This window comes from Pezoporus flaviventris, unplaced genomic scaffold, assembly GCF_033815535.1.
Source record: "Pezoporus flaviventris isolate CSIRO_AGI_PZ_B2104156 unplaced genomic scaffold, CSIRO_AGI_Pfla_v1 ptg000806l, whole genome shotgun sequence".
In the NCBI taxonomy this organism is placed as follows: Eukaryota; Metazoa; Chordata; class Aves; order Psittaciformes; family Psittacidae; genus Pezoporus; species Pezoporus flaviventris.
The window spans coordinates 20,940-43,600 of NW_026893351.1; the positions used below are offsets into that span (position 1 = coordinate 20,940).

Below are 22,661 nucleotides of genomic sequence, written 5' to 3' on the forward strand. Positions count from 1 at the left end.
TTCCGGTTGCTTAAAGGCGATGGAGGCATTCCCAATGTTGGGAATGAGCTTGGAGCAGCTCCCAGGGAATCCTGGAGAAAGGCTTTGGATAAGGGATGGCGACGGGATTGAGGCAGGAGGGTGGCGGGAGCTCACCCCGGACACCCGGGTACCTTAATCCCGTATCAGGTGCCTTGGGAATTCCATCTTTCCCAGTATCCCATCCCAGCGGGAGCTCGCATCCCGCTTTTCGGCTCGCGGTACCTGGAATGCCAGACCCTCACTTGTGCCCCACGGATCCGAATCCCTGGATGAGGAGAAGATGGGCACGGGGCGGGATTCCTCAGGCAGGGAATGGGTTGGCTTTGGGAAGCAGCAGGCATCAAAGGCCTCTTCATGGATGCTCCAATGGATCCAGGGATGCAGTGACCATGCCCCGAGCGTCTTGCATGGACCCGGGAACCACATTCCAGCTTTGGAAGCGTGGCGCTGAGGCCGGAATGCTGGGAGACAGGCAGGAAAGCATCCCAATTCCAGGTTTTCCATGGATCGGCTTCGGGATGGGACCCAAGGAATGCGGTCGGGAGAGCAGCAGGGAAGGGAACGCTGGGGCTGGGATGCTGGTGGCACCTGAGGAGCGTTTCCCATGGATGGAACACATGGAAGCATGGATGGGAATTCCATCGGGAGCATCCGTTGCCTGTTGGAGGCTGTGGGCTTCCTTAGAGATACGGAGATCCATTTCCCCTTTGGGAATCGCAACCTGAAGGTTCCATCGCCATCGGAACCCGTTGGGATGCTGCTTCCCGTTGGGTTTGTATTGGGATAACGTGGCCATTCCCTTTGGAAAAGCCTCCAACTGCCTCGGGAATGGAAGGGGCTTAGAGCAGAGTGCTCCGGGAAGGAGCCCTTTCCCTTTGGATCGTGGCGCGCGAGCTGAGGGCCGGTGGGCAAATCCAAGGGGGATACGGGATAATGTCATTCCCGACCCTTGGATTCTCCCCCATTCCTGCACGCGTTAACGGTGGATATTTGGGTACGTGAAGCTTTGCTTCACCGGGAGCATCCCCGTGTCCCTCCCAGGGAAGAGCTCCCTCAAATCCCATCCCCATTCCCGTTATCCCGCCCCTCCATCCCTTTCCCAAAGCCCTTTCCCAGCTTCCCGAGAGCCCCTTTGGGAGCTGCTCCTTAAGGAGCCTCCTCCAGCATCGCCTTGGTACCCGCGCCGGGAGCCCCGCATCCCTGCGGCGATGGGGGCCGCATCCCTTCCTTTGCCTTCCTCCCTCTTCCTCCTCTTCCCTCTTCCTCTTCCCTGATCCTGGCGGTGCCGAGGCCTCGGGATGCGCTCTTCGGCTGGGAAGGATTTGGCCACCAAGGGGTTAAAGCCCCGGCTCTCATGAATGAAGCCAAACTTTGGCTGGGGGCCAAGCATGGGGTGGCGGAGATGGAAAATGGGGGGGGGGGGGCTCCTTTTCCATACATCCCAATCCATGACCCCTTCCAAAGAGCCGATCCCAACCCCCCCCCCCCCCCCCCCCCCCCCCCCCATCCTCCCTGCTCCCAAACCGGCTCCGGCTGGCTCTTTTCCCGATTTTTTTTCCCTCTTTTTTTGCCTTCCCCCCCCCCCCCCCCCCGCTTCCCGCGAGGCATGCCGGGAATCCGGGAGAGCATCCCCCCTTTTCTTTTGTTTCCTCCACCAGTCACGGCGCATGATTGGCAGGCGAGTGCCCGCTCGGAGCCGGGCTTGGGATCGGGATCGCTGCCGGGAGGGGGATGGCACGCGGGGCCGCCCCTCATCCCCATCCCAAATCCCTGCCTCTTCCTCCTGCTCTTCCCGAAGGCTCCGCTCTTCCCCTGCCCCTCTTCCCTTGGCTCCTTGATCCTCTTGGCAACTCGAGGAGGCGGCGCCGGGGAGCCCGGACCTGTGAGTATTCCCTTCGGGATGCGCCGCCGGGATCCATCCCATGGGATTTACCAACTCCACGCCGGGCCTCGCTCAACGCTTCCCCCCCCCCCCCCTCGCCTCTTCCCCATCCCAATCCCAATCCCACCCTTCCCACCTCTCCCCATTGGAATTCCTCCCCCCCCCGCCCAACCAGCGCCGCAGGTACCAAAGCAAATCCAAGGAATTCCGTGCTTCCCTTCCCTTCCCAATTAATGGGATGCTGTTAATGACTCCATGAATGATTTTAATGCCCCCCCCATGTGTGTCTATGGCTCCCGGCCAGCGGCGCGCACAAAGGCAGGGCCGCAGTCGAGGGAATCGCGGCGCATTATATAAGGAAGCCTGCGTCATTCCCGGTTGGAATGGGCAGGGGAGGAGGAGGAGGAGGGTGGAGGTGAAGGCTCCGTTCCCCCCCACCTCTTTTTTCTGCCTCCTGTATTCCCGCTGTTCCATTGGTGGGGGGGGGGGAGCGTTTTCCAGCAGCATCTTCCCAATTGCTGGCCAATTCCTTATGGAGCGGGCTATGGATATGTGTGTATGGATCCGTGGATAGATGGATATGGGGGACACGGGCGGTATTCCCGCTGAGGAGCGGCTTTCCCGAGGGTTTATGGAGCAGGGAATGGTGTCCCTGGTGCTGGATGATCCCAGAAGGAAGTTGGCTGAAAGCAAACTTAGGAGAAAAGGGGGGTTGGAAAAACCTGGGAAGAGGCTTTGGAGAAGGGATATAGGGATAGGAGAAGGGGAATGGCTTTAAGCTGCCGGATAGGGGGCCTGAGGCTGAAGTCATTCCCTGTTGAGGGTGATGGGATCCCGGGATGGGACGAAGGGAGCAGGTTTGGATGCCCCATCCCCGGCGGTGCTGGCTGGGGCTTGGAGCATCCTGGTCCAGCTTGAAGCTGCCTTCATCCCACCGCATCCCAAGGTTGGGATCCGGAGGGAAGCAGCTCTTCCCCTGCCCCCTATCCCAAACTCATCCCGGGATGCTCCGCGCCGGCCTCGCCGCTGTTGCCTCCGTCCCTGCATCCCTATGGATGTCGGGGACGTGGCCTTGGCACCCAGCGCCAGCTCTCCCGTGCCATGGGCTCGGCTCTCCCAGCGGGATGTCCCGCCGGGAAGCGGGAAGAGCGGAACTGTTGCTGCTGCTGCAGCCCCGATCCCATTGGAATCCCTCCCGGTTCTCCGCTAAAACACCTCCTTTGTCTCCCATTTATTCCCCTTTCCCTTGGGAAGCTGGGAAAAGCTTCCCCCCCCCCCCACACCCCACCCTGGGTTTAAGGGCTCTCAGCTCTTTCCTCTTTGTTCCAAGCTGGATTTGGGGCTCAGTATTCCTTTAAATCCCTGCTCCGGCCTTACCTGCCTGGCCAGTCCTCCTCCCTGTGGTATTCCCGACAACTTCCAATGGGCAGCATCGGGATGCAAGGAGCAGGAGCCAGGAGGGCGGCTTTGCCTCTGCCTCGGTGCTGGCCCAACCTCTTCTCCGCAGGTGGGAATGTCGGGAATTCCCTGGCTAGGTCCTGATCCAGTCGGGAATGTTGTTTGGGAATGGGAGACAGCCATTTTGTGTGGCTGTGCCGAGACCTTGGCTCCTTTTCCGTGCCAGCTGGAGACACCGGAGCGGCTCCATCCCGTGGGATGCTCGGGATGAGGAGCCCATCCCTAGGGAAGGCGGGCTTCAGCTATGGCTGAGCGCATTGGGATGGCCTCGAGGCTCTGCCGTGGGTTAGGAACGGGCTCCGTGATCCCCTTTGGAATGCTCACGGCTCCGAGTGATCCCGGATTGCGATCCCGGGTTCCTTCCCTGCGATAGGAAGGGAATCATTCCCAATCCCGGTACCCCAGCGGCTGCGTGATGCTGGCGTAGAGTGGCTCCGGTGGGATCAGCTCCCCTTGCGCTTAGGACCTGAGGGATGCCTTGGAAGAGCCAGTTGGGACTCACCGGGATCGCTGGGCTTGGGAAGAGGAGGGCTCCGTCCTTTTCCAAGGCTTTGGAATGCTGCCGGAGATGGCTCCGTCCGGTTGGGCTCGTTGCCCATGGCCCAACCTCTGCACCCCATTCCCGATGGGAGCTCCCGTGCGGCCTCCTCCTGCTCCATAGGGCTCTGCTTGTCCCAGGGAGGGAATTCCCTGCGGCAGCCGCATCCATGGATGCGCAGGGGCCCGATCCTGCAGCGTTCCCGGTGCTCTCCGTAGGGATGCTGGGAGTTAAAGCTGGCCACTGGGAATGGGTGGCTCCGAGTGAGGGGATGCAGATGGGAGCGGGCTCCTGCTTAGGGGCTGGGATACAGGCACGAGGAGGGTTGGATCTATGGGAATGGTGTTGGATGTGGGGATTCGAAGCTCGTTCTTCCCATGCTTCACCTTTAGCTTGGAATCACCTCCAGAGGCGATTCCAGCCTGGATCCGCAGGGATACACCCCGGGCTTCCCTCACGGGATAACGGCAGATCCTTAGGGAATGCCGGCTGCTGGAGGGGGTGAGGCTGGAGGGTCCGGTTTGGGATGAGCCCGGGGCCTCCATCCTTCCCAGTGGGATCCCAGCAGCAGGCTGAGGGATTCCCGAATCCTGGAATGGCGGGGAAGCAACAAGTGGATGCTGCTGGGCTGTTCCCTTGGTGCTTGTTGGCCGAGGCCTTCCTTTCCCACCGGGATATTCCCTGTCTGCGTCCCGGCGCGCTGCTTCCTTCCTTATGGAATGCTATGGGCTGGAAGGGTTCAAGCTGCTCCCATCCAAGCCGTACGGAAGGGATCCATTCGCTTCACACCTCGACACGGAGCTCGTTCCCTCGGGATGAAGCAGCTTCCCGATGGGAATCACCCATGGGGGTTGGGGCTCCCTTTCCCTGCCCTCCTCCTCCTCCTCCTTTCATCTCCCAGGCGCATCCCTGGCATCCCGACCGCAGCCTCTCCCTATCCCGCAGCCCCTTCCCTTCTCCAGCTCCTTGACCCCCCAGCATTCCCTGGGGCTGGAATAGCAGCGGCGCAGGTGGCTCCCGGGCTTGCCCCCGCTTGTCCGGCTCCATTGGGTTGCCGCCGTCGCGCACGTTCCGCTAGGGAAAAGCCGGGGCCGTGCCGAGGGGCTGGGATGGAGTTTTCCTGCTTTTCCATAGGGATTCCCGCAGGCAGCCCTTGGGATGATGCCCTTGTCTCCAGGTTTCCTGTAGCCCCCTTTAGGAGCTGCTCCCAGTGTCCGTCCCCATCCTCCCCTTGCTCTTCCCGTGTTCCCAGGTGGAATTCCCTTGGCTCTTCCCGATGGGTGCAGCCGGAGCAGGGCGATGGGGCTGGGCTCTGCCTCCTGCCTGCTTCTGTCTCCCAGCGGCATTCCCGACCCTGGGAGAGGGAGCAGGGATGGGGAAGGGGGTGCCTCCATCCCGCATTCCTCACCCATGCAAGGGGATGGTCCTTGGGCAGCTCTTGGCATGATCAATCCGGGCCTCGGGTCCCCATCCAAAGGGGAAAAAGCCATGGAATGAAGCCTTTGAGCTTCCCATCTCCCCTTGCCAACGGGCTTAACGCTGTGGTGGCCTCGCCCTGGTGATCCTAAAGGATCCCAAGCCACTTGGGTTGCGCCCAGTGGTGGTTTCTTGCTGCCTCTAGGCTTGTATCCGCCGTTCCCAAGGGAATTTGGGATGCTGGAAGCCTGCGGCCCTTCCTTCCCCTTGCTTTGGGATCCGGGATGCAGTGGGGAGGGGAAGCGGTTGCTCCGTGCCTCCCATTGACGGTGCCCCGTATCCCGCAGGATGGACAGGATGACGGAGGATGCTCTGCGCCTCAACCTGCTCAAGCGGAGCCTGGACCAGGCCGAGGAGCGCGACGACGTCCTGGCCAAGAGGCTGAAGATGGAAGGGCACGAGGCCATGGAGCGCCTCAAGATGCTGGCCCTGCTCAAGAGGAAAGACCTGGCCGGCCTCGACGTCCCCCACGAGCTGGCCGTGAAGCCGGATGCCGGGAAGGGCTACGAGGAAAAGCTCAACGGGAGCCTCCGGCCCCACGGCGACGGCAGGACCGGGGGGAGGCCGGGCAAGGAGAACATCAATGAGGAGCCCGTGGATATGAGCGCCAGGAGGAGGTGGGTGCCCCCTTTCTCTTGCTTTTGAGGGCATCAAATGGACCTTTTTTGGGGGGGGGGGGGGGGCCTTTGGTTGGAGACAGGAGGAGCAGAGTTTGCTATCGGCTGCTGTTGGCTTTGCTGCTTATTCCAGCCCGCATCCGCATGGATTCTGTGGCTCCTGCATCCCTGTGTTGAGCATTGAAAGGTGCAGCCGTAGGGCCGGGTGGGATGGAGCTTGGAGCAATCTGGTCCAAGCTGGAAAGGTCCCTTCATCCCAACGGGAAGGAGCTGCTGGTCCTTCCCATGCAGAGCTGCGCTCTGGATGTAGATGCCGATGTTCCAACCGGGATGGGGGACTGGAAGGGGAAGGATCTCCATGCTCCCTCTGGGTGCTATAGCGAATGTGAGACCCATTGATGCTTCTCTGTCACCCTTTGGCCTATGGAGCATCCTTCATCGGTGCTGTTGTTCTCGAGGGTGTAAGTGTCCTCCTGGGGGGGCATCTGGGTGCACCCAGCACCCTGTGGGTTCACCTGGGTCCTGCTCTGAGGCCATCATGGGGGTGTTGCTCCTCTGGAAAGCACAGTTCTCCCCCAAAACCCAAGGGGTGCCCCAGTGTGGGTGGCACTCAGCCACTTGGCAAAGGGGGTTAAGCTTCTGAGGTGCCAAATGTGGGAGTGATGGCTCTGGGTGTAAGATACTGCACATCCAGTTGGGTACTGGCACATCCAGTTGGGTACCGGCACATCCAGTTGGGTACGAACGCATCCAGTTGGGTACCAGCACATCCAGTTGGGTACTGGCACATCCAGTTGGGTACCAGCACATCCAGTTGGGTACTGGCACATCCAGTTGGGTACCAGCACATCCAGTTGGGTACCGGCACATCCAGTTGGGTACCAGCACATCCAGTTGAGTACCAGCACATCCAGTTGGGTACCGGCACATCCAGTTGGGTACTGGCACATCCAGTTGGGTACTGGCACATCCAGTTGGGTACCGGCACATCCAGTTGTGTACGAACACATCCAGTTGGGTGCTGGCACATCCAGTTGGGTGCTGGCGCATCCAGTTGAGTATTGACACGTCCAGTTGGATACTGGCACATCCAGTTGGGTACCAGCACATCCAGTTGGGTACCAGCACATCCAGTTGGATACCGACACATCCTGTTAGGTACTGGCACATCCAGTTGGATACTGGTACATCCAGTTGGATACTGGCACATCCAGTTGAGTATTGGCACATCCAGTTGGGTACCAGCACATCCAGTTGGGTACCAGCACATCCCGTTGGATACCGGCACATCCCATTGGGTACCGGCGCATCCCATTGGGTACCGGCACATCCAGTTGGGTACCAGCACATCCAGTTGGGTACCAGCACATCCATCCCAATGTGATCCTTTACAACTCCAGGTATCCCTGAGCTGTATCCAAGGATGCTGGAGGAGGAGGAAGCCCCGCTGGGCTCAAGGCTTAGTTGCCTTCCATCCCTCTAACCCAAGAGGTTGGGATGCTGTTCCTCAGTGGAAGCGCATCCCGAGGCTTGGGATTGGTTCTGGCAGGATCCATGTGATCAGCACGTGTTCATCCCATCCAACAGCAGCTTTTCCCCTTGGAAAGCTGAACCGAACCCCCTGGGATGCAGGATGGGTTGTGTGGATGGAGCGGGGCCCACTGGCATCCACAGGATGCTCTGGACCACACCACCTTCTCCTGTGCTCCAGGATGGAGCAGCTGGAAAAGCCTTGGGATCCTGCAGGAATGGGATAGCTGGGGATCACAGTCTGGGGTCAGATGATTCCTCCCTGTTGGTTCGGATGGGGTGGAGCCACGCTGCTGGGGGTGCTTTTCCAGCTGGGATCTCCGTATGGATGAGGTTTGCGGGTGGATGTGGCTGGAATTCCATACAACCGCCTGGGAGATGAAGCCAAGATGCTGGGAGCCACATTCCCACTCTGAGCATCCCATTGCCCTCGGAGCAGCCAAGCCTGGAAGCTTGGCTTCAGCTCCGGGCTTCCTCTTGGAAGCTAAAAGCTTGGGATCGGATCATCCATGGGCCTCCTGCTGCAGCCTCAGGGCAGAGACCTCCCGGTGGTGCTGAGCCCCCATGGGCCTCAGTGCTTCACACTGCCTTAGTGCACAATTCCCAAGGTTTTCCAAGCATTTCCTTCCATTTGGAACAGCAGAAGGCTTTTATTAGTGCCTCCTTCCTCGGAATGGGGTTTGCTTCCCACACCTTCCCCTTCTCCCAGGGCAGGAAACCCCATTCCAACGTGGCTTTTCCCTTCTTCCATCCCGGCTCTGGGTGTCTCTATGGGCATGGAGCACGGTGCCGAGCTCCAGTTCGCATCCCTGGTGACTGGGGGGGGTTATTCCACTCGGGATCCGCTCCTCCTGGCTCCATATTCCCACCTTTATCCTTACACCCCCCCGCAGCGAGCAGGACAGGGGCCGATTGACCCCATCCCCGGACATCATCGTCCTCTCCGACAACGAAGCCTCCAGCCCCCGTTCCAGCTCCCGCATGGAAGAGCGCCTCAAGGCAGCCAACCTGGAGATGTTCAAGGTAGGGAAGAGCCTTGCTTTTCCTGATGGATGCTCCAGCACGGAGCCATTCCACTGCTGGGATTTGGGGGGGGGGGGGACGACGACACCTTTGGGGCATCACCATCCCTGCTGATCCATGGAGGAAAGCATCGTCGCGCTCTTCCCGCTGCCAGGAAGGCGAATGGGATTTGGGATCTCTCCATAGGGGAAGAGCATAGAGGAGAGGCAGCAGCTCATCAAGCAGCTCCGGGATGAGCTGCGGCTCGAGGAGGCCAGGCTGGTGCTGCTGAAGAAGCTGAGGCAAAGCCAGCTGCAGAAGGAGAACGTGGTGCAGAAGGTGAAGCATCCCGTGGGGCTGGGTGAGGACGAGGGGCCTGGCTCCGGGCCTGGAATTGCATCCCTGATGCCGCCTCTCCTTTGCTCCCCACGCAGACTCCCGTGGTGCAGAACGCGGCCTCCATCGTCCAGCCTTCTCCTGCTCACGTGGGACAGCAGGGACTGTCCAAGCTGCCCTCCAGGCCTGGAGCTCAGGGGGTTGAGCCTCAGAACCTAAGGACATTACAGGTGAGAATTCCCAACATCCCTTCCCTATGGAGGCGCCGGCTCCAAGGGGTTCCCAGCACCGTGAGCCTGGTGACGCACGCTTGGGCTGGGAAGTTCCCTCTTACCTAAGAGGAATCACGGAATCAATCATCCCCCTTTTCCTGCCCCTCCATCCCTTCTCCGAGGCCCCTTCCCAGGTTTCCCTTCAGGAGCCTCCTCCAGGCTCAGCCATCCCCACGGAGCAGCTCATGGATGCGCATGGGGATGGATGGAGGCCGGTCCAGGTGATGCCCTGGCTTGTGTGATGTGGAAGGAGCTGCCTTGGGATCTGTCCCATTTGGGAATGCCGCCTCTGGGGCTCTTTATGGGGCTTTGGGATACTTCGAGTGTTCCATGAGCTCCGGGAACGGGCTTTATCCCTTCTTGCCTCCACGTTGGAATGGGGATGCGGGATGCAGCGCATCCCCCTGCCTCCTGCTCCTTCCTTCCTTCCCTCCCGGCATTCCCAATTCCCTTTGTTTGGGATGTGTGTTGGCTTTGCTATGGCAACGAGCCGGGCTCAGGCCCGTTGTGGGATGGGGCTGCTGAAGGAAGCTCCTTGTTTGCCCTGGCTTTGGGAGCCTTTCCTTTGGGATGCAGCATCCCGGGAAGCAGCTGAAGGGCACGGGGAGGAAGAGGCTGCCAGGCAGGAGGTGCTTCCATGAGGGGATTGAGCTGTCGGATCTCTCTGTTCCCATTGGAGCCATTGGGAGAAGCCTCTGCTCCGGGGCTTCCCGATCCCAGGGTGATGGTTGGGATTGCCTGGGATCGAGGTGTGAAACAGGCCCCTGCATTCCTGCCCCAACGAGCTCCCTTCCCTGGGAGCAGCCCTCTTAGAACCATTCCATGTGGAGCTCCAGCAGCGGTGTGAATCCCGGCTGGAAGAGCTCCGTGCTCCTCAATCCCATTTTTCCCTTCTCGTTTCTCCATATGGATTAACCCAGGATCACAGGAGCATGGAATTGGATTGAAGGGAGCTTAAAGCTCATCCAGATCCACCCCCCTCCCCAGCTTGCTCCAAGCCCCATCCAGCCTGGCCCTGAGCACTGCCAGGATGTGGGGCTTGGCAACAACTTCCAAGCCATCCCATCCCAGATCCTGGAAGTCCCTGGCTCATGGGAAGCAGTTGCTCCATGAGGATTCCCACCCCTTCCCTTGACTCAGAAACCAGGGATATGTGACCACGAGGCTTTGGCCCTCCGGGTCATCAAGGAGCACGGAGTTCCTGGAGCAGCATTCCCGGGAATTGCCGAGGAACGGGAATGCCCTCGGGCCTTGCCTCTCCCCCCAGGGTCACAGCGTCATCCGCTCGGCCAGCACCACCACCCTGCCCCACATGCTCATGTCCCAGCGCGTGATCGCTCCCAGCCCTGCCCAGCTCCAGGGCCAGAGGGGGCCTCCCAAACCCGGCCTCATCCGGACCACGACGCCCAGCATGAATCCAGCCATCAACTACCAGCCAGTAAGGTCCCATCCGGCCCTTCCGGTGGGAATGGGGAGAGCGCCCATCGCTCGGCGTGGAGGTGGAGGGAGGACACATGCCAAGTGGAGGGGATGGATGGGCTTGAAATGATGGGGAATCATGGAATGAGTTGGGTTGGGAAGGATGGGCTTGAAATGATGGGGAATCATGGAATGGGTTGGAAAGGATGGGCTTGAAATGATGGGGAATCATGGAATGGGTTGGGTTGGAAAGGATGGACTTGAAATGATGGGGAATCATGGAATGGGTTGGGAAGGATGGGCTTGAAATGATGGGGAATCATGGAATGGGTTGGGTTGGAAAGGATGGGCTTGAAATGATGGGGAATCATGGAATGAGTTGGGTTGGGAAGGATGGGCTTGAAATGATGGGGAATCATGGAATGAGTTGGGTTGGGAAGGATGGGCTTGAAATGATGGGGAATCATGGAATGAGTTGGGTTGGGAAGGATGGGCTTGAAATGATGGGGAATCATGGAATGGGTTGGGAAGGATGGGTTTGAACTGATGGGGAATCCTGGAATGGGTTGGGTTGGGAAGGATGGGCTTGAAATGATGGGGAATCATGGAATGGGTTGGGTTGGGAAGGATGGGCTTGAAATGATGGGGAATCCTGGAATGGGTTGGGAAGGATGGGCTTGAAATGATGGGGAATCATGGAATGGGTTGGGTTGGAAAGGATGGGCTTGAAATGATGGGGAATCATGGAATGGGTTGGGTTGGGAAGGATGGGCTTGAAATGATGGGGAATCCTGGAATGGGTTGGGTTGGAAAGGATGGTCTTGAAATGATGGGGAATCCTGGAATGGGTTGGGAAGGATGGGCTTGAAATGATGGGGAATCATGGAATGGGTTGGGTTGGAAAGGATGGGCTTGAAATGATGGGGAATCCTGGAATGGGTTGGGTTGGGAAGGATGGGCTTGAAATGATGAGGAATCATGGAATGGGTTGGAAAGGATGGGCTTGAAATGATGGGGAATCATGGAATGGGTTGGGAAGGATGGGTTTGAACTGATGGGGAATCCTGGAATGGGTTGGGTTGGGAAGGATGGGCTTGAAATGATGGGGAATCATGGAATGGGTTGGGTTGGGAAGGATGGGCTTGAAATGATGGGGAATCCTGGAATGGGTTGGGTTGGGAAGGATGGGCTTGAAATGATGGGGAATCATGGAATGGGTTGGGAAGGATGGGCTTGAAATGATGGGGAATCATGGAATGGGTTGGGAAGGATGGGCTTGAAATGATGGGGAATCATGGAATGGGTTGGGTTGGAAAGGATGGGCTTGAAATGATGGGGAATCATGGAATGGGTTGGGTTGGGAAGGATGGGCTTGAAATGATGGGGAATCATGGAATGGGTTGGGTTGGGAAGGATGGGCTTGAAATGATGGGGAATCATGGAATGGGTTGGGTTGGGAAGGATGGGCTTGAAATGATGGGGAATCCTGGAATGGGTTGGGTTGGAAAGGATGGGCTTGAAATGATGGGGAATCATGGAATGGGTTGGAAAGGATGGGCTTGAAATGATGGGGAATCATGGAATGGGTTGGGAAGGATGGGCTTGAAATGATGGGGAATCATGGAATGGGTTGGGTTGGAAAGGATGGACTTGAACTGATGGGGAATCATGGAATGGGTTGGGAAGGATGGGTTTGAACTGATGGGGAATCCTGGAATGGGTTGGGTTGGAAAGGATGGGCTTGAAATGATGGGGAATCATGGAATGGGTTGGGTTGGAAAGGATGGACTTGAAATGATGGGGAATCATGGAATGGGTTGGGAAGGATGGGCTTGAAATGATGGGGAATCATGGAATGGGTTGGGAAGGATGGGCTTGAAATGATGGGGAATCCTGGAATGGGTTGGAAAGGATGGACTTGAAATGATGGGGAATCATGGAATGGGTTGGGTTGGAAAGGATGGGTTTGAAATGATGGGGAATCATGGAATGGGTCGGGTTGGGAAGGATGGGCTTGAAATGATGGGGAATCATGGAATGGGTTGAGTTGGAAAGGATGGTCTTGAAATGATGGGGAATCATGGAATGGGTCGGGTTGGGAAGGATGGGCTTGAAATGATGGGGAATCATGGAATGGGTTGGGAAGGATGGGCTTGAAATGATGGGGAATCCTGGAATGGGTTGGGAAGGATGGGCTTGAAATGATGGGGAATCATGGAATGGGTTGGAAAGGATGGGCTTGAAATGATGGGGAATCATGGAATGGGTTGGGTTGGAAAGGATGGGCTTGACCTGATAGGGAATCCTGGAATGGGTTGGGTTGGGAAGGATGGGCTTGAAATGATGGGGAATCATGGAATGGGTTGGGTTGGAAAGGATGGGCTTGACCTGATAGGGAATCCTGGAATGGGTTGGGTTGGAAAGGAGCCTCAAGCTCATCCCAACCCCTTGTCCAAGCCCCTCTCCAGGTGGTTTTAGGGCCTGGGAGATGCTCTAAGGATCAGCCCGGCGCTGAGATCTCCTCCAATCTCAGCATTCCAATAGAGACAAGCGGGGTTATCCTCCCCGTGTTATTCCCAATCCTTCCCAGCCCCACACATCCCGGGCGCCGCCGGGAACGGGCCAGGAGGGAATTGTCCCCGTTGGGAACGCCAATGGGCTGGGAGGGGACGCGCCCTGCGAGCAGCCCTGCTCCGGGCATGGGATTCCAGAGGCCTGGAGCTCCTGGGCACCGCTTTGGGAGGGGATCCCCATCCTGAGCTCCCCTTCCTCTTCCTCGCCAGCAATCCAGCTCGTCCGTGCCGTGCCAGCGGAGCTCCTCCTCGGCCATCTACATGAACCTCGCCTCCCACCTCCCGCCCGGCTCCGTGGCCAGGGTCTCCTCTCCCCTTCCCAGCCCCAGCGCTTTGTCCGACGCCGCCAATTCCCAAGCCGCTGCCAAGCTGGCCCTACGGAAGCAGCTGGAAAAGACCCTGCTGGAGATCCCCCCCCCAAAACCCCCCGCTCCCCTCCTGCATTTCCTACCCAGCGCCGCCAACAGCGAGTTCATCTACATGGTGGGGCTGGAGGAGGTGGTGCAGAGCGTCATCGACAGCCAAGGTGAGCGCCCGGGGTGCTGCCATCCCATCGCATCCCATCCCATCCCATCCCATCCCATCGCATCCCATCCCATCCCATCGCATCCCATCGCATCCCATCCCATCGCATCCCATCGCATCCCATCCCATCCCATCGCATCCCATCCCATCGCATCCCATCCCATCCCATCGCATCCCATCCCATCCCATCCCATCCCATCCCATCCCATCCCATCCCATCGCATCCCATCCCATCCCATCCCATCGCATCCCATCCCATCCCATCCCATCCCATCGCATCCCATCCCATCCCATTGCATCCCATCCCATCGCATCCCATCCCATCCCATCCCATCCCATCCCATCCCATCCCATCCCATCGCATCCCATCCCATCGCATCCCATCCCATCGCATCCCATCCCATCCCATCGCATCCCATCCCATCGCATCCCATCCCATCGCATCCCATCCCATCCCATCCCATCCCATCCCATCCCATCCCATCCCATCGCATCCCATCCCATCGCATCCCATCCCATCCCATCGCATCCCATCCCATCGCATCCCATCCCATCCCATCCCATCGCATCCCATCCCATCCCATCCCATCGCATCCCATCGCATCCCCTCCCATTCCATCGCATCCCATCGCATCCCATCCCATCCCATCCCATCCCATCCCATCGCATCCCATCGCATCCCATCCCATCCCATCGCATCCCATCCCATCCCATCCCATCGCATCCCATCCCATCCCATCCCATCGCATCCCATCCCATCCCATCGCATCCCATCCCATCCCATCCCATCCCATCCCATCGCATCCCATCGCATCCCCTCCCATTCCATCGCATCCCATCCCATCCCATCCCATCCCATCCCATCCCATCCCATCGCATCCCATCCCATCCCATCCCATCCCCTAGGGAGTCGATGGGAAAGCCCCACATGGGTGCTTTGGGAGAGCTCTGCTCCTTCCTGCTTGGCTGCCTGCAACGGGAGGAGGGCAGAACCTGGCCCCCCCAAGCCCAACCCCAAGCAGTAGGAGCCGGTTTGGCGGCCTTGGTGTGCCAAGGTCCTGGAATAGCCTTGGAATTGCTCTGGAGCAGCGGAGTCTGTGCCCTGGGAGCTCCCATCCCCGTGGTTCCGGCTCCCATCCCTTTGGGATGCCCCGTGGAGGTGGATGGGATTGAGGCGGTGCTCTGGCAGTGCAGCCCTATGGGGCTGCGGCCGTGGCCCTTCCAGCTTTTCCTAAGCCAAGCCCCATCAGGTTGAGGGGAAACCTTGTCCTGTTTCTCCCTTGGGATAGCCGGGATCATGCCGGCAGCACCATCCCGGAATTCCCTTGCTGCATCCTTCCCATCCTCTCTGCCAGTGCCTGGGATGGAGTCAGCACCATCCCGGAATTCCCTTGCTGGATCCTTCCCATCCTCTCTGCCTTCCCCTGGGATGGAGGCAGCACCATCCCGGAATTCCCTTGCTGGATCCTTCCCATCCTCTCTGCCTTCACATGGGATGGAGGCAGCACCATCCCGGAATTCCCTTGCTGGATCCTTCCCATCCTCTCTGCCAGTGCCTGGGATGGAGGCAGCACCATCCCAGAATTCCCTTGCTGGATCCTTCCCATCCTCTCTGCCTTCACATGGGATGGAGGCAGCACCATCCCGGAATTCCCTTGCTGGATCCTTCCCATCCTCTCTGCCTTCACATGGGATGGAGTCAGCACCATCCCGGAATTCCTTCCTGGATCCTTCCCATCCTCTCTGCCTTCACATGGGATGGAGGCAGCACCATCCCGGAATTCCCTTCCTGGATCCTTCCCATCCTCTCTGCCTTCACATGGGATGGAGTCAGCACCATCCCGGAATTCCCTTGCTGGATCCTTCCCATCCTCTCTGCCAGCACATGGGATGGAGTCATCACCATCCCGGAATTCCCTTGCTGGATCCTTCCCATCCTCTCTGCGTTCCCCTGGGATGGAGTCAGCACCATCCCGGAATTCCCTTGCTGGATCCTTCCCATCCTCTCTGCCTTCCCCTGGGATGGAGTCATCACCATCCCGGAATTCCCTTGCTGGATCCTTCCCATCCTCTCTGCGTTCCCCTGGGATGGAGTCAGCACCATCCCGGAATTCCCTTGCTGGATCCTTCCCATCCTCTCTGCCTTCCCCTGGGATGGAGTCAGCACCATCCCGGAATTCCCTTGCTGGATCCTTCCCATCCTCTCTGCCTTCACATGGGATGGAGGCAGCACCATCCCGGAATTCCCTTGCTGGATCCTTCCCATCCTCTCTGCCAGTGCCTGGGATGGAGGCAGCACCATCCCGGAATTCCCTTCCTGGATCCTTCCCATCCTCTCTGCCAGTGCCTGGGATGGAGTCAGCACCATCCCGGAATTCCCTTCCTGGATCCTTCCCATCCTCTCTGCCAGCACATGGGATGGAGTCAGCACCATCCCGGAATTCCCTTCCTGGATCCTTCCCATCCTCTCTGCCTTCCCCTGGGATGGAGGCAGCACCATCCCGGAATTCCCTTGCTGGATCCTTCCCATCCTCTCTGCCTTCCCCTGGGATGGAGTCAGCGACACCAGGGCTGGTTGGGGGTGGACCCCTTGCTTCTCCTCCCGTTTCCCCCTCCTCCCTTGCCCCATTCCCATCCTGTTTTGTGGCATTCCCTAGGGAAAAGCTGCTCCTCCCTGCTGCGCGTGGAGCCCTTCGTGTGCGCCCAGTGCCGCACGGACTTCACCCCGCACTGGAAGCAGGAGAAGAACGGGAAGATCCTGTGCGAGCAGTGCATGACGTCCAACCAGAAGAAGGCCCTGAAGGCCGAGCACACCAACAGGCTCAAGAACGCCTTCGTCAAGGCCCTGCAGCAGGAGCAGGCGAGTGCACGGATCCCCTTTGGGAGCTCGGCATTCCCAAGCTTTGGAGCTGCCGGGTTGCCGTCCCGTTGCGTGGGTTTGGGAGCGTCGGAGAGGTTGCTCCTTTTGCCGCCTTCCTTTCCCTGCTTCCCCTTTTGGCTGTGCTGGAAGTGGCTCAAGCACTCGTTTGGGTGTGGAAAGAGGGAATTCTGCACATTCCCGGGATAAATCGGGGCTGGGATGTCCTTTAGAGGCCATGGGGGGGGGAGGGAATAACCCAGCCTCATCCCGTGTAGAGGGAAGCCACTTGATGCGCCGCGGGATCCGTTTGGGATGCGTCCGATGGGGAAGGAGGAGCCTTTGGGGCGTGGGGGTGGGAAGGGGGGGGCTGTGGGTGCTGAGGGGGGTGCTGGGTGCTGAGGGGGTGCTGGGTGCTGAGGGGGTGCTGGGTGCTGAGGGGGGTGCTGGGTGCTGAGGGGGTGCTGGGTGCTGAGGGGGTGCTGGGTGCTGAGGGGGGTGCTGGGTGCTGAGGGGGTGCTGGGTGCTGAGGGGGTGCTGGGTGCTGAGGGGGGTGCTGGGTGCTGAGGGGGTGCTGGGTGCTGAGGGGGGTGCTGGGTGCTGAGGGGGTGCTGGGTGCTGAGGGGGGTGCTGGGTGCTGAGGGGGTGCTGGGTGCTGAGGGGGGTGCTGGGTGCTGAGGGGGGTGCTGGGTGCTGAGGGGGGTGCTGGGTGCTGAGGGGGTGCTGGGTGCTGAGGGGGTGCTGGGTGCTGAGGGGGTGCTGGGTGCTGAGGGGGGTGCTGGGTGCTGAGGGGGTGCTGGTCCCGTGGCGCAGGAGATCGAGCAGAGGCTGCAGCAGCAGGCGGCCCTGTCCCCCACCGCGGCGCCCGCCGGCTCCGGCGTCAGCAAACAGGAGAACATCCTGAGGCACCACACGCTCCGGCAGGTCGGGATGGGGTGGGATGGATGGGATGGGATGGGATGAGAATTGGATGGGATGGGATGAATAGGATGGGATGGGGTGGGATGGGATGGATGGGATGGGATGGGATGAGAATTGGATGGGATGGGATGAATAGGATGGGATGGGGTGGGATGGGATGGATGGGGTGAGAATTGGATGGGATGGGATGAATGGGATGGGATGGGGTGGGATGGGATGGGTTGGGGTGGAATGGGATGGAATAGGATGGGATGGATTGGATGGGATGGGATGGAACAGGATGGGATGGATTGGATGCTATGGAATAGGATGGGATGGATTGGATGGGATGGGGATGGGATGAATTGGATGGGATGGGATGGAACAGGATGGGATGGGATTGGATGCTATGGAATAGGATGGGATGGATTGGATGGGATGGGGATGGGATGAATTGGATGGGATGGGATGCAGATTGGATGGGATGGAATAGGATGGGATGGGATAGGATGGGATGGGATAGGATGGGATGGGATGGGATGGGATGGATGGGATGAGATGGGATGGGATGAGAATTGGATGGGATGAATGAGATGGGATGGGGTGGGATGAATGGGATGGGATGGGATGGGATGAGAATTGGATGGGATGGGATGGGGTGGGATGAATGGGATGGGATGGGATGGGATGGGATAGATGGGATGGGATGAGAATTGGATGGGATGGAATAGGATGGAATGGATTAGATGGGATGGGGGGGATGGGATGGATGGGATGGGGATTGCATGGGATGGGATGGGATGGATGGGATGGGATGAATTGGATGGGATGGGATGCAGATTGAATGGGATGGATGGGATCGAATAGGATGGGATGGAATTGGATGGAGTGGGATTGATGGGATGGGATGGGATGGATGGGATGGGGATTGGATGGGATGGGATCAGGTGAATTGGATGGGATCAGATGAGATGGGATGGAATATGATGGGATGGGATGGAACTGGATGGGATGGGATGGATGGAATGGGGATTGGATGGGATAGATGGGATGGGAATTGGATGGGATGGAATATGATGGGATGGGATGGAACTGGATGGGATGGGATGGATGGAATGGGGATTGGATGGGATAGATGGGATGGGAATTGGATGGGATGGGATCAGGTGAATTGGATGGGATCAGATGAGATGGGATGGAATATGATGGGATGGGATGGAACTGGATGGGATGGGATGGATGGAATGGGGATTGGATGGGATAGATGGGATGGGAATTGGATGGGATGGGATCAGGTGAATTGGATGGGATCAGATGAGATGGGATGGAATATGATGGGATGGGATGGAACTGGATGGGATGGGATGGATGGAATGGGGATTGGATGGGATAGATGGGATGGGAATTGGATGGGATGGGATCAGGTGAATTGGGTGGGATCAGATGAGATGGGATGGAATATGATGGGATGGGATGGAAGAGGATGGGGTGGGCTTTCCCAACCTCCATGCCCTGAGCTCCTGAGGAGGAGGGAGCTGTGAGCACCCCGCTGCTCTCGCAGCATCCCTGCCGTCTGGGCTCCCTTCTTCCTGGGATTGCCCTTATCCCGAGCCCCCTGCATCCCGATAGCTCGTGGCTGCTGTCGGGCCCCTCTCCCGGCCCTTTCCCTCTGGATCCCATGCCATCCAACATGGGAATCAGAGCCCTGAGGAGCCATCCACAGACTCTTGCCGTGTACCCACGGCTGCCGCTTCCGGAGCGATCCCGGCTCCCTCCCTCCATCCGCATCCTCGTCTCCCCGCAGGCTCCGCAGCCCCAGAGCTCTTTGCAGCGTGGAATTCCCACCTCCGCCCGCTCCATGCTCTCCAACTTCGCGCAGGCGCCGCAGCTCTCCGTGGCGGGCGGGCTCCTGGGCATGCCAGGTGAGAGCCCGCCTGCCGGCTTCCCAGCCCGAAGGGATGGGGTGGGATGGGGTTGGGATGGGGTGGGGTTGGATGGGGTTGGATGGGGTTGGATGGGGATGGGATGGGGTTGGATGGGGAGCGGGATGGGGTTGGATGGGGAGCAGGATGGGGTTGGATGGGGTGGGATGGGGTTGGATGGGCAGCGGGATGGGGTTGGGTGGGGTGGGATGGGGTTGGATGGGGAGCGGGATGGGGTTGGATGGGGTGGGGTTGGATGGGGATGGGATGGGGTTGGATGGGGAACGGGATGGGGTTGGATGGGGAACGGGATGGGGTTGGATGGGGTGGGATGGGGTTGGATGGGGTGGGATGGGGTTGGATGGGGATGGGATGGGGTTGGATGGGGAGCGGGATGGGGTTGGATGGGGAGCGGGATGGGGTTGGATGGGGTTTGGATGGGGAACGGGATGGGGTTTGGTAGGGAACGGGATGGGGTTGGATGGGGAGCAGGATGGGGTTGGATGGGGTGGGATGGGGTTGGATGGGGAGCAGGATGGGGTTGGATGGGGTGGGATGGGGTTGGATGGGGATGGGATGGGGTTGGATGGGGAGCGGGATGGGGTTGGATGGGGTTTGGATGGGGAACGGGATGGGGTTGGATGGGGAGCAGGATGGGGTCGGATGGGCAGCGGGATGGGGTTGGATGGGGATGGGATGGGGTTGGATGGGCAGCGGGATGGGGTTGGATGGGGATGGGACGGGGTTGGATGGGGAGCGGGATGGGGTGGGATGGGGAACGGGATGGGGTTGGGTGGGCAGCGGGATGGGGTTGGGTGGGGATGGGATAGGGTTGGACGGGGATGGGATGAGGTTGGATGGGCAGCGGGATGGGGTGGGATGGGGAGCGGGATGGGGTTGGACAGGGATGGGATGGGGTTGGATGGGCAGCGGGATGGGGAGCGGGATGGGGTTGGACAGGGATGGGATGGGGTTGGATGGGGAGCGGGATGGGGGTGGGTTGATTCCGAGGGAGAGGGGTTCGGCGGCACCGTGGGATCGGGGTATTCCCATTATCCCCCATAGTGGAACCTGTGGGTTTCATAGGGTGGGTTTAGGTTCAGTTCCCGCTTCCCAGCTAAAAGCTGGGATGGATGGGATTGTATGGGATGGAATAGGATGGGATAGGATGGGATGGATGAGATGGAACAGGATGGGATGGGATGGATGAGATGGAATAGGATGGGATGGATGAGACAGAATGGAATGAAATGAGATGGAATAGGATGGGATGGATGAGACAGAATGGAATGGGATGAGATGGAACAAGATGGTATGGGATGGATGAGATGGAATAGGATGGGATGGAGTAGGATGGGATGGGATGAGTGGGATGGATGGGATGGAATGGGATGGAATAGGATGGAATGGATGAGATGGAGTAGGATGGGATGGTATGAGTGGGATGGATGGGATGGAATGGGATGGAATAGGATGGGATGGATGAGATGGAGTAGGATGGGATGGAGTAGGATGGGATGGTATGAGTGGGATGGATGGGATGGAATAGGATGGGATAGATGAGATGGAATAGGATGTCATGGGATGGAAGGGGATGGGATGGAATAGGATGAGTTGGAATGGGATGGGATGGATGGGGTGGATGGATGGGATGGATGGGATGAGATGGAATAGGAATGAATGAATGGTGTAGGATGGGATGCATGAGATGGAATAGGATGGGATGAGATGGAATAGGATGGGATGGGATGGGGTGAGATGGAATAGGATGGGATGGAACAGGATGGGATGGATGGGGTGGAATAGGATGGGATGAGATGGAATAGGAAGGGATGGAACAGGATGGGATGGGATGGAACAGGATGGGATGGATGGGATGAGATGGAATAGGATGGGATGGAACAGGATGGGATGGGATGGATAGGATGGGATGGAATAGGATGGGATGGAACAGGATGGGATGGGATGGATGGGATGGGATGGAACAGGATGGGATGGGATGGAACAGGATGGGATGGGATGGAACAGGATGGGATGGAACAGGATGGGATGGGATGGAACAGGATGGGATGGAACAGGATGGGATGGGATGGATGGGATGGGATGGAACAGGATGGGATGGAACGGGATGGGATGGAACAGGATGGGATGGGATGGATGGGATGGGATGGAACAGGATGGGATGGGATGGATGGGATGGGATGGAACAGGATGGGATGGGATGGAACAGGATGGGATGGAACAGGATGGGATGGGATGGGATGGATGGGATGGGATGGAACAGGATGGGATGGAACAGGATGGGATGGGATGGAACAGGATGGGATGGGATGGAACAGGATGGGATGCGTCCTGGCTCAGTCCCCCCAAGCAGTGCTGCTTTTCCTTGGGTGCTGCACCCCGTTCGGTGTCCTCCATGGCAGGGGACGGAGCCGCTGCCCCCCCGTGCTCCCTTCCTCCCACCCCATCACCCCCTCGATGTCCCCGTCCCCCCCTCCCAGGTGTGAACATCGCCTACCTGAACGCCGGCATCGGAGGCCACAAAGCATCCAGCCTGGCGGACCGGCAGCGGGAATACCTCCTGGATATGATCCCGCCTCGCTCTATATCCCAGTCCATCAGCGGACAGAAATAACCCCTGCTGAGCAGAGCAGCCCCCTCGACCCCGCTCCCGTCGCATGCAGTGCCTGTGCTGGTGCCTACCGTCCCCGGGGGAAAGCAAAGCCAGAAACCCACAGCAAGAGAGGAACCCAGCCCAGCCCACCCCACTTTTCCCACCCTCCGGCATCCTTCTCCTTTCCTCCAGCCCTTTTCCACGTGGGAAGCGAGGGGCCGCTTCCTTTGCCCGAGGTCTGCTTGAGGTCAGCACTCGCCGTGTGTGTTCCAGCTTGGGTGATGCTGTTTTTTGTAATGACAAAGCCTAGAGTTTGGAATTGTATCGTGGGGTTCTTTTTTTTTGGGGGGGGGGGGGGGGTTGATTTTCCTGACTTTTTTTTTTTGTCTTTTTTCCCGATTTTTTTTTTTTTTTTTGGGGATCTGTTTCCCACCCCCCCTCCCCTTTTCCTTCCTCTTTTTTTTCGTGCTCTGCTTCTCTTTTTGCCACAGACTTTGGCCCAGGGGCAGCAGTGAAGCCCCTTCTCTTTTACTGTGCACGGGCAGCAGCCTGGTGCTGACTTATGGTTGGGGGGGGGGGAAACGTGGGGACCAGGGGCCACCAGCACCCATGGGTGGGTGCTGGGGGTGCTGCACCCTTGCCTTGGCGAGAAGAAAGGCAGGAGCCTCCCATCCCAGCCCTTCCCATGGAGGCAGGGAGCCCGCTGGGGGTCCGTGGAT

At 58.9% G+C, this 22,661-nt stretch overlaps 1 protein-coding gene across 1 annotated transcript; it reads left to right on the plus strand.

Annotated features, from left to right (window-relative positions):
• Positions 1 to 5,653: 5,653 nt before the first annotated feature.
• GATAD2B (GATA zinc finger domain containing 2B) lies at positions 5,654 to 22,277 on the plus strand. The gene is made up of 10 exons (XM_061444329.1): positions 5,654 to 5,992; positions 8,416 to 8,545; positions 8,732 to 8,863; positions 8,959 to 9,090; positions 10,400 to 10,570; positions 13,335 to 13,650; positions 16,307 to 16,509; positions 17,320 to 17,430; positions 19,211 to 19,328; positions 21,830 to 22,277. The coding sequence occupies exons 1-10, from the start codon at positions 5,664 to 5,666 to the stop codon at positions 21,961 to 21,963; spliced, it is 1,776 nt and encodes a 591-aa protein (XP_061300313.1). The 5' UTR covers positions 5,654 to 5,663; the 3' UTR covers positions 21,964 to 22,277.
• The last annotated feature ends 384 nt before the right edge of the window (positions 22,278 to 22,661 follow it).